At 39.7% G+C, this 13,766-nt stretch overlaps 1 protein-coding gene across 1 annotated transcript in view; it reads right to left on the bottom strand.

The window, feature by feature from the left end:
- Map3k2 (mitogen-activated protein kinase kinase kinase 2) overlaps positions 1–13,766 on the bottom strand; it is a 66,198-nt gene that overhangs the window by 6,345 nt on the left and 46,087 nt on the right. Inside the window, exons 9-15 of the mRNA XM_006977938.4 lie at positions 12,940–13,019; positions 11,875–11,942; positions 11,633–11,725; positions 8,991–9,197; positions 3,849–3,997; positions 2,802–2,933; positions 1,288–1,417 (exon numbers count right to left, since the gene is read on the bottom strand). Of these exons, the coding sequence (XP_006978000.1) occupies positions 1,288–1,417; positions 2,802–2,933; positions 3,849–3,997; positions 8,991–9,197; positions 11,633–11,725; positions 11,875–11,942; positions 12,940–13,019 (859 nt within the window). The remainder of the gene's footprint in view (positions 1–1,287; positions 1,418–2,801; positions 2,934–3,848; positions 3,998–8,990; positions 9,198–11,632; positions 11,726–11,874; positions 11,943–12,939; positions 13,020–13,766) is intronic.

The raw sequence follows: 13,766 nt of genomic DNA, 5'->3' as shown, positions 1-13,766 counted from the left end.
AGATTGATCCATACAGAAAACAGCTGCCTTTGTTTCTTTTCTTCATTTTGAGGGCCAAAGAGAAGTTAACTTAACTAGGACTAGATATTCCTAACTGAATAATTTCTTTATGAAGTTCTTTAAAGTATCAGCTTTTATACTTAATAAGGCCCATTATAGTGCATGTAACCTGCTTCAGGAATTCTGCATACTAGACTCATGGTAGAAAGTACTGTTCAATTACCAGAAATGATTGGCACTTTCCTTCTTGGCCTAATCTGGACATAGTCAAGATGCGCCCCTACCATATGGAAAAGCAGAAATCTGGGAACTTGTAAGAGGGGCAATAAGATCAATGAGTAAATTTACTTTTTTTACTCAGTGATTTCTAAATTTTGGGTCATACTTCAGTTTTTAAAGACTCAGGTAGGCTCCCAAGTAAAGAGTTTTTAGTACTCTCAAATTTTACACATCTCTCCCATTAACTCACTCCATGTACTCATTTCTATATCTGATCCCTGGGGGAAAGTGAATTTATCCTAGTTGAAATTTATTAAAGCTCAATTTTGGGATCTTCCCTTCCTTCCTCTTTATTCTTTCATGACATCTATTCCCATGACTTGAAATACAATTATAACATAAAGCATGTCATCACGGTAGCTAAGTTTTAAGTGCTGAGCACTAGGCATTGTTTTAAACATTGCAACATGTTAACACATTTGATCCTTGAAAGAATCCTATAAATTGAATACTATTATTACTCTAAGTTAAGAATAATTAAAAGAGAGGGCAGAGGGTGCCTCTCAGGGATAGAGAAGCTGCCTAGTAGATGCAATTTCCTAGGTTCCATCTCCAGAAATTGGGGGTGTGCACCATGGGGAGGGAAGAAAAAGGAGGATGAAAGAGAGAGGGATGGAAAGATTAATGAGGAATGAAGATACAGAAAGATTAACATGTCCAAGGTTACAGTTAGAGCAAATGAAGCCCAAGTTTGAATCCAACTCTGTGATGCAGAACCCCTGCTCATTGCCCTAATGCCCAGGCAGTACTCATACAAACATGGTTATATTATTCTAGGGGTGTCTGAATGAAACTGATCCTATGGACCCTTACATCAAAGCTAATCATTCACGTAGGCCCAAATTTCAGAACTAGTCTGACAGGACACTAACAGAGTCCATGAGAAAGCTGGAGAATTGTTCCCCTCTGGTAGTTTACAGTTTAAATGTTCAATGCTTTAATGGTATTTCTTTCATTCATACTCAAACAAAACTGTGTATTTAAAGTAAAAAGTAATTTATGACTTACCTTTGATATCTCTATGGACAATCATATTACTATGCAAATAATGGACCCCCTCCAGAATCTGACGAGTGTATTTCCTAGTCACATTCTCAGTAAGAGCTCCATATGCTTTTAGTTGGTCCTTAATTGAACCCTAGGATAAAAGAAAACAACTAAACCTTCTGTTTAAAATAAAATATGCTATTCAATCTTTATTTTTATTTTATTTTATTATTATTATTATTATTATTTTTTTTTTTTTTTTTTTTTTTTTTTTTTTTGGTTTTTCGAGACAGGGTTTCTCTGTGTAGCTTTGCACCTTTCCTGGAGCTCACTTGGTAGCCCAGGCTGGCCTCGAACTCACAGAGATCTGCCTGGCTCTGCCTCTCAAGTGCTGGGATTAAAGGCGTGCGCCACCACCGCCCGGCTCAATCTTTATTTTTAAGAGAATCCTTAGTCCATGGCTGGGAGACTCTAAGTGGAAAGGGCAGAAATTCTCGGTAAAATAAATATGCAGTTTCTGTTCTTTCAGATTATTTATGTTGAACTCATCTCTTTGAAACTAATAAATTACAAGTCTTCCATATTTGTAGGCCTTTAATACAACCCCAATGTGTTTTCCAAAAATAGTGTTTAAGCCAACTTCCCCAGGAAACAGAATATTTGAAAACATAAAAGTAGTAGCAAATAAGGCCGGTGAGTAGCAACGGCATCATGACAAGGAGCTGTGCATAAAGGAGGTGTGCTGCTGCTTGCAGGACACTGACGGTGGTCAACAACAGCTGGCACTACCAGGTACGGATCTGGAAGCTCAGAGGGCAACCTTTACCTTCAACGTGCAACTCTAGCTCCCTACTCCCATGAAGACCCATAATTCAAACTTCTTTTTCCTAATTTATGCTATTAAATTATGAGAATATGTTTTTCTTCTTCTTTTTATTCTTTTGATATTGTGTTTTGTTTTTTTGAGACAGATTTTTCTGATTACCCTTGGCTATCTGAGAACTCACTCTGTAGACCAGACTGGCCTTGAACTCATAGAGATCCACCTGCCTTTTCTGGGATTAAATAAAGGTATGCACCACATTTTTTTTCTTTTAAAGTTTTTTTTGAAGTCACTTTGTCAAGTCTAAATTGGCCCTGAACTTGAAATCCTCCTACCTCTACTGAGTACTGGGATCCTGAGTACTGGGATCACAGATATATGTTACCATGCCTGTCAGAAGGCACCTATCTCTTAATGAGTAACGATGCTAACTGCCATCTTGAAAAATGTTTTTAAATGAATTGAATAATCACAATACTGGCTACAGGAAAAACTAAAATTTTACTATAATGAGTCAGGCTATGATCATTCTCCTCTTGTGAGCAATCAGCGTGGCTACAGTGGAATAACCAGACATCCTACGTCTCCTGACATCAGCCACATCAGGTTCAAAATTTCATCTATGACACAGAAGATCAAAAGGGCTGGACTGGAGTCTCCTCAACTTATTTTTAATAAGAATGTATCTTTCCAAAAAGATGCATGAACTTACCCCTGGCATATACTCCATAAAGATGGAGAGTGTTTTCTCCTGAGGATCCCTCAAGCAGCCGTAATACTGAACAATTCGCTCGTGTAGCAAGTTTTTCAACAACTGAATTTCACACTCAAGTGCATTTACTTCCTGAAAGACAGAACTCCAGTTAAGTCTTCTTTTAAAAGTACGTTGTTATTATATTTGTCTCTCTGTCTATTTGCATGTCCATTTGTACATGCACCAGGAAAGACAAGTGGAGGTCATAGGACAACTTGCAGGAGTTAGTTCTCTCCTTCCACCATGTGGGTCCCCAAGAGGTGGATTCTGGGTATTGACCTAAGGCAGACAGGCTTGGTGACAAGCCCTTTTTACTTGTTAAGCAGTTTCACTGGCCCTACATTAAGTCTTTATAGCATCAAAGGAAACACAAAATTCTCTTAGTTCATGGACTGTCATGGAAATGTTCACTCTACATAGAATATTTTAGTCTCTACTTTTTAATGTATGTGACCTTGCCTAAATTTGTCTGGACCGCATGTGTGCAATGCCCTCAGAGGTCAGAAGAGGGGTTCGACCACCCCTGGAACTAGAGTGACAGACAGGTGTAAGCCTCAATGTGGGTGTTGCAAACTGAGCCTGGATTGTCCGACCGAGCAACAGGTGCTCTCAATCACTGAGTCATCTCTCCAGACCCCCAATATCTTTTATTTAACAGCCCCTGGTTGTTTGCTAAGGAAACACCAAGTCCAACTAGGAACACAAATGAAGCACTAAAACAGCTGATCATTTTACTACAACCCACAAATCCCACCACATTGTTATATTACATTTTAAAGCTTTTTATGTACATTTAGTCTGTCTCTGGGTGTTGGGGGGTGGGGTGGGGGTCAGAGAACAACTTGTGGGAGCTGGGTCTCTACTATCATGTGGGTTCTGGGGACCAAATCAGGTCTCTAGTCTTGGAGTAACTCACTAGTCCCATTTTTGCTTTTGGCTTTTTCCCCTCCAAGAAAAACCGCTTTTTACGATGGCCAAGTAAGCAATCGGAGCAGTGACTTTTACCTTGCTGGTCTCCGGGCTGTCGGGGTTAAACTGAACTTGTTTAACAGCCAGTTCTCTTCCGGTATCAACATCATAACAGAGGTAGACCCTACCAAAAGCTCCTTGGCCAAGCAGTTTGCCCAATCTCCAGTTCGTTGGAGCTCGAGGTGCTGAAAAAGAGTATTTTCTTAATATGGAGTAGTCAGGTGCTAATCAGTGACTTTCTAACTGAACATTCAGATTCAAGGGAAAATTATGACCATCCAAATTTATAATGGTCTCTATCGTTCTCCCTATCAAGAATTCTAACTAAAAGTTTATATCTCATGACATATTTTTCCCAGTAAGATTTTCTTTTACCAACTACAAAAGTGACAGCCATCTTTCACTTGATCTAAGATATCACCAACTATAAGATACCTTATTTTCCAATTTTTACTGCAGCAAATTACAAATATCTGTAAATAGTTTTTTCAGTCCATCTATAATACAGAAATCTGGAAAGAGTATCAATGCCCATCTCTATAAGAGAAATCAGGCAATCAATAAAATTACAGCTTTATGTATATGGTATTTTCCCTGTGTGTGTATGCGCACCACATGCATACAGTGCTGGAAGCCAGAAAAGGGTAAGGGATATCCTGGAATTGGAGTTACAGATGATTGTGAACCGTCTCCTGATGCTGAGAATCAAACCTACATCCTCTGGAACAGCAGCCACTGCACTTAACCACTGAGCCATCTCTCCAGCCCTATAACTTTTTTTTAAAAAATCATTGTGGGGTTTTTTTTTGTTTTGTTTTGTTTGCTTGTTTTGAGACAGGGTCTCACTATGTAGACCTGACTGCCCTGTAACTTGTCATGTAGCTCAGGTTGGCCTTGAACTTCTGGTGCTTCCGCTCCCAAGTATTGGAATTACAGATGTGTACCACCCTGCCTGGAAGAAATTATAACCTTTACTGAACATTTTGGAAAAAAGATTACAGGGCACCCAACTAACCTAAAATCTAAGGAAAAGGAGGCACTCCAAGGAAAGAAAAGAAATGGTGAAGAACACAGAATAATGTGGTGATATTTTGTTTGCACTCTAACAAATAAAATTTGCCTGAAGATTACAGAGGACATGTATACACTGAATCACAGGAAAAGCAAGACATACACGGGTCCAACTTGCCCAACTTTTCTGTGTACCTCCTCCCTCCCTGTATTCAGAGGAGCCAGAGATCATGGCCTTGGTGGTCAAGGTTAGAGAACAGAATGGTCCTGTGATAGAAAAGTAAGAGTCACTGCTGGACATGATGACACATACCTTTAACCCTATCACTAAGAGGTAGAGTCAGGTAGACTTCCCTTGGGAGTTCCCAGCTACCACGGCCACAGAGACCCTGTCGGGGGTGGGGGTTAGAGCTCACAAGAGAAAGCAATCAACATAACCAGACTCAAGAGAACTCATTCAGGAAATTTAATTTTTGAATAGGCTGAGGATGTAGCTCAGTGGTAGAGTGCACAAAGCATTGTTTTTTTGGTTTCTGTTTTTTGTTTTTCGAGACAGGGTTTCTCTGTGTAGCCCTGGCTGTCCTGGAACTCAGTCTGTAGACCAGGCTGGTCTCAAACTCAGATTTCTCCTGCTTCTGCCTCCCAAGTGCTGGGATTAAAAGTGTGCACTAACACTACACAACTTTCAATGGGTTTAATTTCCACAACTACATACAAAAGCAATTTAAAATTAAAATAAAAACACAAAACACATGGTAGCTGAAGAGATGGTTCTGCAAGTAAGAGTAGAGAGTGCTTCTGCTCTTGCAGGACACACACTGATGGCTCACGACCACCTGTGACTCCAGCTCCAAGGAATCTGATGCTCTCTTCCAGTTTCCATCATCACTGCACTAATGTATGTGTGCACGCGTGCATGCTCTCTCTCTCTCTCTCTCTCTCTCTCTCTCTCTCTCTCTCTCTCTCTCTCTCTCACACACACACACACACACACACACACACACACCTAAAAATAAATCTTTTTTAAAAATCTATTAACATATTAAAGGTCTGGATGGAGAAGTTAGGCAACATGCAAGAACAGATGTAGAGTCAAATGAAAATGTTTCTTCAAAAAAAGGGAAATGTTTCTTCAATAAGATCATAAACAGATAAGCCCTTAAATCTCAGACATGGGAAGTGGAAACAGGAGGATCAAGAGTTCAAGGTCATCTTCTGATACACAGGGAATCTGGGGCCAGTCTGGAATGCATCTCAACATCCTGCATCACAGAACAAAAGAGAAATGCTCAAAGGAGAGCAAGGGTGAGAATGAAGATGGGGCGAGGTGCAGAGCAGCAGCAGGAGTGCAGGACCAGGGGAGGGGTGAAGGCAAATGAAAACGGAATTTCTCCTGGAAATTTGTAGGCCAAAAGACAAGGGGTGAGCTAAAGGCACTGGTTCTTTTTTTTTTTTTTTTTTTTCTTTTTAAAGGAAATCTATATGCAGAAAAAATATCTTTCAAAAAATGAAGGGGGGGCTGCCGGGTGGTGGTGGCACACACCTTTAATCCCAGCACTCTGGGAGGCAGAGTCAGGCGGATCTCTGTGAGTTCAAGGCCAGCCTGGGCTACCAAGTGAGTTCCAGGAAAGGCGCAAAGCTTCACAGAGAAACCTTGTCTCGGAAAAACCAAAAAAAAAAAAAAAAAAAAAAATGAAGGGGGGGGAAAGCCTTTTCAAGCAAATAAATGTTAATTGAATGTATTATCAACAGACTTTTATTTAAAAAGGGGTTAAATTCAATTCTTTAGGTAAGAAGAATTTTATACTTGACTGAATCTTGACTCTACATAAAGATCTACAGAAACAGATAAACGAGGTATGTACAAAAGACCAATCCAAGACTTTCCTTTCCTTCCTTCCTTCTTTTTTTTTTTTTTTGAAATTTATTTTATGTGAATGGGTGTTTTGCCTGCAAGTATATGTCCACCAGATGCTTGTCTAGTGTTCTCAGAGACCAGAAGTGGGGCACTTGATCCTCTGAGACTGGAGTTACTGACAGTTGTGAGCTACCATGTACTGGGAATTGAAGCCAGGTCCTCTGGAAAAATAGCCAGTGTCTTAAATGCTGAGCCAACTCTCCAGACCCGTCTCCCCTTATTTTCAATCTTTAAAAACAGCTGCCCAATTAACTATGCAGCTCACACATGATTGAGCCGGTATGACAATGAGTATTCAGAGACGGGTAATGCCTGGGGGCACTCACCAACCTAAGACAGAGCACCTGTGTGGCCTGGGCAGGCGTCTCCACGACGGGTAAGGTGACCTGCTGACGTCCCACGCATACCAAGTCAGAAGCTCATTTTTTAATAAAAGGGGGACCTGTAGGGCCCTGGCCCCCATTTTGGGTAACTATTGCCTTGCTTGCAGACCATGATATCCTCCCTATGCTAATTATTTGCCAGGTTTCACCCTCCTGAATGCTTAAGGGAAGCTCCTTGTCTGTGTATCCTGAATAATGGGCATTAACAGCGTAGATGCAAGATTATAAAACATCAGTAGCGAACTTCTGCCCTCCGGGGTCCTTCCATTGTGTTGTAAGCCTGTATTTAAGACCTCCTCCCCCCTTCAAGAAGTGACATTAGGCATTTAATATATATATATATATATATATATATATATATATATATATATATACACACACACATATATATACACACACATATATATATATAATTGAATGAATACTGTGAATGTAATCTATGAATACCACAAATGTGATTAATATCATGAGTGTAATTAAAAAAACAGCTGCCAGGGCAGTGTGACAGCAATGCAGTGTGGGGTACAGGTGTGAAGGGAAAGAGTGACAACACTAGAAAAAGGAGGGTCAGATCATGCAAGTTTTGCTGCAACATCTGTCTTTGAGCTGGAGCAGGCAAAGATGTTGTGGACATAATAAAGTTCAAATACTTTGCAATTTGATCTCCTTTACCACTGTAGTCCTAGTTCTACTACTTCAATAAGGTATCCCCATGTCAGTAAAATGTCTTTTCGAGTGTTTCCAGAAAGGATGAGCTGAAGAGGGAAGGCCCAACCTGAATGGAGGTGTCATTATCCCCTGGGCTGGAAACCCCAGCCCAAGAGAAAAGAACACAATGAACTCAGGACCGCCACTCTTCCTGTGTCCCGACTGCAGACTCAACATGACCAGCCCTCAGTGCTCCCACCACTGTGCCTTCCCCTCCATGATGGACTTCATTCCCTCAACTCCTAGGTCAAAACAAACTCTAAGTTGTTTTCCTCAGGTATTTGTCAAGCAACAAGAAAACAAACTTTGTTACAGGTGTAACAACCACCAGCCCACTCCATACATGCACATGAATATGTGCACGCAAGCGCGCACACACATGCTGATATACTCAAAGATAAAGAAAAGGGCCAGAGAGATGGCTACTCAGTGCTGATGGAACCACTTTGGGAAGTTCTGAAAACTTCAGGAGATGGAGCCTTGCTAAAGGAAGTGTATCTCTAGGGAGGGGGTGCCTCTGAAGGTTATACCTCATCTCCCTAAGCCTAACCTTAACCCTAACCCAGATGGGAACTGAGTTCCACCTCTCCAGTCTGGTTTCCCATTTAGTATGAGGTATGTATGTACCTTCTACCAACGTGTCCATCACCATGGTATTCTGCCTCATCACAGAGCCAGAATCAATGGAGCCAAGGACAACAAACTAAAATCTTGAGCCAAAATAAATCCTTCCTCCTTTAAGTTGTTTGGGTAAGGTATTTCATCAGTGATGAAAGTCTGACACATACAATTAGTAAATTTCTACACATTAGGATCTAACAAATGCTATACTGTAATTTTTTCTCTATAAACCAATCTCCTCACTAGGCTGTTTCTTAGAAGTTGCTTAGTAAATCTCAGTGCTTAAAAAATCTCAGTGTTTAACATGGACAAGTAGAACAGAATGTATAAGAATAATTAGTAACAATTTTCCTAATAAAAGTGAAGAACAATTAAAGTAATTAGCTGTGATACCAACTTATGCCTGAATGCTTAGCCCCCTTTAAGAACCCTATTATTACCACTTGTGAGGAGAGTTTTTCCCTGAGTTCTGATTTGCCATTTACTCCTGTTAACACCAAACTACTCCAATGTTCTGCTCTACTTCCTATTACTTACAGCGGCTGGGCGGGCTGATGTCTGTGACAGTCAGAGTAGGATTGTCTATGTCACTTCCCCTTCTTCTGATCCGGCTGTCTTCATAGTCTGGGGTAAAGATACTGCTTCCACTACTAGTGCTTAAGGAGTGATCAGTAGGACTGAAACTCACAGGAGACCGGAAGCTGGTGCCCTGGGTCCTTCTAGCTCTTGGGAAAGTCTTACGACCTACAAAGCGAAAAGAGAGTTCACTTATTCCTTCTATTAATGTACTACATGTTTGAGATATTTAAACATCCAGAGTGTAGATAGAGTAGGAACCGGCCTTGAAATGTAAGCTGAAAAAGCTGAAATAACAATGATTATGTGTGTGAGGAGTGGTAGTGAAAACAAATTCAAGTACTCTTGCTGTGGGATGGTCTGTATGTCAAATGCTCTGATTGGTCAATAAATAAAACACTGATTGGCCAGTGGCCAGGCAGGAAGTATAGGCGGGACTAACAGAGAGGAGAACTGAGAGAACAGGAAGGTGGAGAGAGTCACTGCCAGCCACCGCCATGACAAGCAGCATGTGAAGATGCTGCTGAGCCACGTGGCAAGGTATAGATTTGTGGAAATTGATTAATTTAAGCTATAAGAACAGTTAGCAAGAAGCCTGCCACGGCCATACAGTTTGTAAGCAATATAAGTCTCTGTGTTTACTTGGTTGGGTCTGAGCGGCTGTGGGACTGGCGGGTGACAAAGATTTGTCCTGACTGTGGGCAAGGCAGGAAAACTTTAGCTACATACTCTGCTATGGGAAAATGCACATACACTCATGTATACAAGAAAGCCATAGAAGAAACCCTTCACTTTCACAGAAGAAAAAAAAATTTCATTTCCAATAATGGCTTTAAAATAAACATAAAACCAAAATGGAAAGTTACAGATAACAGAGAGATACTGTTTGTCCTGGTTGGTTCTTTCTGTTGTTTTGTCAACTTGACACAGACTGGAGTCATTTTGGAAGAGGAAATCTCAATTGAGAAACCACCTCCATCATAATGGCCTGTAAGCAGGTCTGTGGGACACCTTCTTGATTAATGATAGAAGTGGGAGGTGCTACCCCTGGGCAGATGGTCCTGGGTTGTATAAGAAAGCAGGCTAAGCACGGCATGAGAGCAAGCCAGTAAGCAGAACTTTTCCATGGCTTCTGCTTCAATTCCTTCCTGCCCTGACTTCTCTTCATGATGGACTGTAAACTGCTAAGTGAAATAAACCCTTTCATCCTTTGGTGTTTCAAATGCTCAAGCCAGGCTCAGTGTCTCTCTCTTCCTGGGGCCTGCTGATAGGAATGTAGAACTCTCAGCTACTGCTTTAGCATCATGTCTGCCTGTGTGCCACTGTGCTTTGCATTATGACCACAATAAACCAAGCCTCTGAAACTCTAAGCCAGCCCCAATTAAATGTTTTCCTTTAGAAGAGGTGCCACTGCATGGTGTCTCTTCACAGCAATAGAACACTGACTAAGACAAGTTTGTTACACACACATGTGCACATGCATATGGAGATCCAAGGTCAACAATGGGTATCTTTTTCAATCACTCCCCACCTTTATTATCTTCGAACTCACAGAGATCTACCTGCTTCTGCCTCCCAAGTGCTGGGATTAAAGACGCACCACATGCCCAGCTGCCATCTTTATTTTTTGGAGTATTATTTTTGAGTCTCTCACTGAACCTGAAGTTCACTGATTCAGCTAGGCTAGCCAACCACTAAGCTTCAGGGATCCACTTGCTCCACATCCTCTCCTCCAATCTCAGGTTAGCGGCACACACTGCTGTGCCCAGTGTTCCCATGGGCTCTGAGGATCTGAACTCAGGTTCTTGTGCTTGAGCAGCAGACACTTTACGGACTGAGCTACCTTCTCAGAACCAATTTACTTTCTTTCTTTTTCTTTTTTTTTTTTTTTTTTGGTTTTTCGAGACAGGGTTTCTCTGTGTAGCTTTTGCGCCTTTCCTGGAACTCACTTTGGAGACCAGGCTGACCTCGAACTCACAGAGATCCACCTGCCTGTGCCTCCCGAGTGCTGGGATTAAAGGTGTGCGCCACCACCGCCCAGCCCAATTTACTTTTTAAAGGAACAAAGCAAACATGAATTTCATCCTCAGGGAGTATATTTCTAATTTATACCATTTCCAGTTACTCCTTTGCAGTAAAACATAAATATCACAAGTTGGCAGAAAACTACTATATTATTTTGCTTTACTTATAACCCAATTTTCTCCAAAAAAAAATTTTTGGAGGGTTGACAAAGGTCAAATTTGGGGCCTTAGGCAAGTACTTTACCACTGAGCTGCATCCCCAGCAAAAAGGTTTGTTGTTTTATTTTTGTTTGAAACCTGGTCTTTCTATGTACCTGGCTGTCCTGGTACTCACTATGAAGAACAGGCTGGCTTGAACTCATAGAGATCTGCCTGACACTGCCTCCTGAGTACTAAGACTAAAGGCATGTGCTACCATTCCTAGCAAAGTTTTTTCATTTTTTTTAAACCAGGAAAATAAATAACTCAAGAATAAATTATTTGGTTATCATAAATATGAGGCTTTTTTAAAATGCAGTCATATTTTTAAATATTTGCTCATGATCATCTGTTCATGTAGTATGATTGTTCAAAACTTACCATCATTATACTCTTGATGATGATAAGAAACATGATACCTTCTTGGATATGTTCCTCCTTTCCCAAACTTCTCAAAGATAGGGTTATCATAGTCTGTTAAGACATAAGAATGCTATCATTAAAAAGGCAAATGTTTTTAGTAATGAAAAGCATATTTATCATTTTTAATTCTTTCAAAATATTTCCCCCTCCCGGCCAAAGCATGATATAAACATTAGAGTATGTAGAATTTATAATCTAACCTGAAAACTCCTGATGATTATCTGGGTAGCTCTGTGCCCTAGGCATCCGTGATTTGGGATAGTTTTCTCTATAAATAGAAAATATAAGATTAAATTAAAAGAGGGTATGTAATAAAACATTTTTTAAAATCTTTAAGCAATATCTATATATTTGTATATGTGTTCATACTGTGTGTGTGTGTGTGTGTGTGTGTGTAAAGGAGCTCACTTAAATACTAATGTAAGTTTTTAAAAAGAGAAACTTGTTTGAAACACTCATTTAGTACACACAGACAGAAAGCCAAGCTTAAAATCAGCTACTACATTCAGGGGTAAGAATGATACATTTGGAACCATGGAGGTTTATTTGAAGTACCTGGATTTCAGCTTAAGTTGAAAGATATTTTTTTTCTCTGAATCTATACAAAAGACATATAATTTAACTTATCAAACATTAATGACAAATATTCAAGTACAAAATTCCTTTCTTTTGGGGTAGGGTGGGTGTGAGTAGACAGAGTAGGTTTCCCGAGGCAAACACTGACAGACAGGTTCCACAGGTATGGGTAGAGGAAAGTGTACATGAATTCCCAAATGTCTATCTGTTCTCCAAAGAAGCCCAAAGGAAATAAACAAGTGAATCATCTAATACTAATTCTGTGCTACAGAAGACTGCAAAGAGCAATGTCCTTCTGAGAACAAGAGAGGGGACCTTACAAATGCACATCATGCACACACGGAATAAACAAATACAATTTTTAAAAAGCAACTGCCAAAACCAAACATGAGAAATTTCTTAACAGTTTCAAGAGCTGCTATATAATAAACACATGTGAAGTCTAAGTGTGCACTTGCTTCAAACAGGATTTTGACAAGTAGAAATAGAAGAAAAACACATAAGACAATTAATAAAGATATTGAACTCCATGAGGTTAAAAGATTTATTCACAATATAGAAAACTTTACTTGCTGTTTGTGTAGACAATTATCAATCAGCTACATTCTTCAGAATATAGAATAAAAGAATTATTGATAACTCTACATGTACCAATATATACTAAAAAGCAGAACTATAATCATCATTACCCATCCAAAGGGCTATCAAGTGATGGACAGCTTCCTGAGCCAGAATTTTCAGGGCTGCTTAAAGACAATGGATCCAGCATCTAAGAAAATAAAGAGTTCCACCATGACCCTGTCTGATAATAACCAAGTTATTTTTTTTTTTTAAAACTGCTTGACACATAATATAACATAAACCTCATTCATTTAAAGTATATGATTCAATGGCTTCTAGCATATCAAGAAATGTACATAACTTTCCCCACAATTTTAGAATTCCTTTTAGGACCTTCAAAAGAAACTCTGTAACAAATAGCAATCACTTTCCAGAATTACTCATTTTTAAACATCCTGAATAAACAAGCTGTGACTATGAAATTTTCTAAGGGAAAAATAAAGTTTTTCTGTAGTCAAGTAATTGAAGCTAAAGTAATTTTGCTTATTGAAAACTGAACAATGACCCTGTTTTATTGAGATAAACAATACATTGACTGCTACATTAGGAGATGTAAAATGCTGCAGTTCTGTGGGCATTCAGTGCAATATAAGGACCTAGCAGCAACTCCACAAAAACATCTGAATACTACAAAAGCTGAAGCATTTTTAAAATGTTCTGAACAGTTCACAAACCTCAGCTTTATAAAGTTATAATTTTACTCTATCTTTAAAGTGTTCATTAAGTCAGGCAGTGGTTGTGCATGCAATGCATGTCTTTAGCCCTCTACAGACAGGTGGATCTCGGAGTTCGAGGCCAGTCTGATATAGTTCCAGGACAGCCAGAGCTACACAGAGAAACTCTATCGCAAAAAACCAAAAAAGTAAATAAATAAAAATAAATAAACAAAATAAAA

This window comes from Peromyscus maniculatus, chromosome 19 (assembly GCF_049852395.1).
Source record: "Peromyscus maniculatus bairdii isolate BWxNUB_F1_BW_parent chromosome 19, HU_Pman_BW_mat_3.1, whole genome shotgun sequence".
Taxonomy (NCBI): domain Eukaryota; kingdom Metazoa; phylum Chordata; class Mammalia; order Rodentia; family Cricetidae; genus Peromyscus; species Peromyscus maniculatus.
Note: the sequence above shows the minus strand (reverse complement) of the source record. Positions and strands in the feature narration are given on the sequence as shown.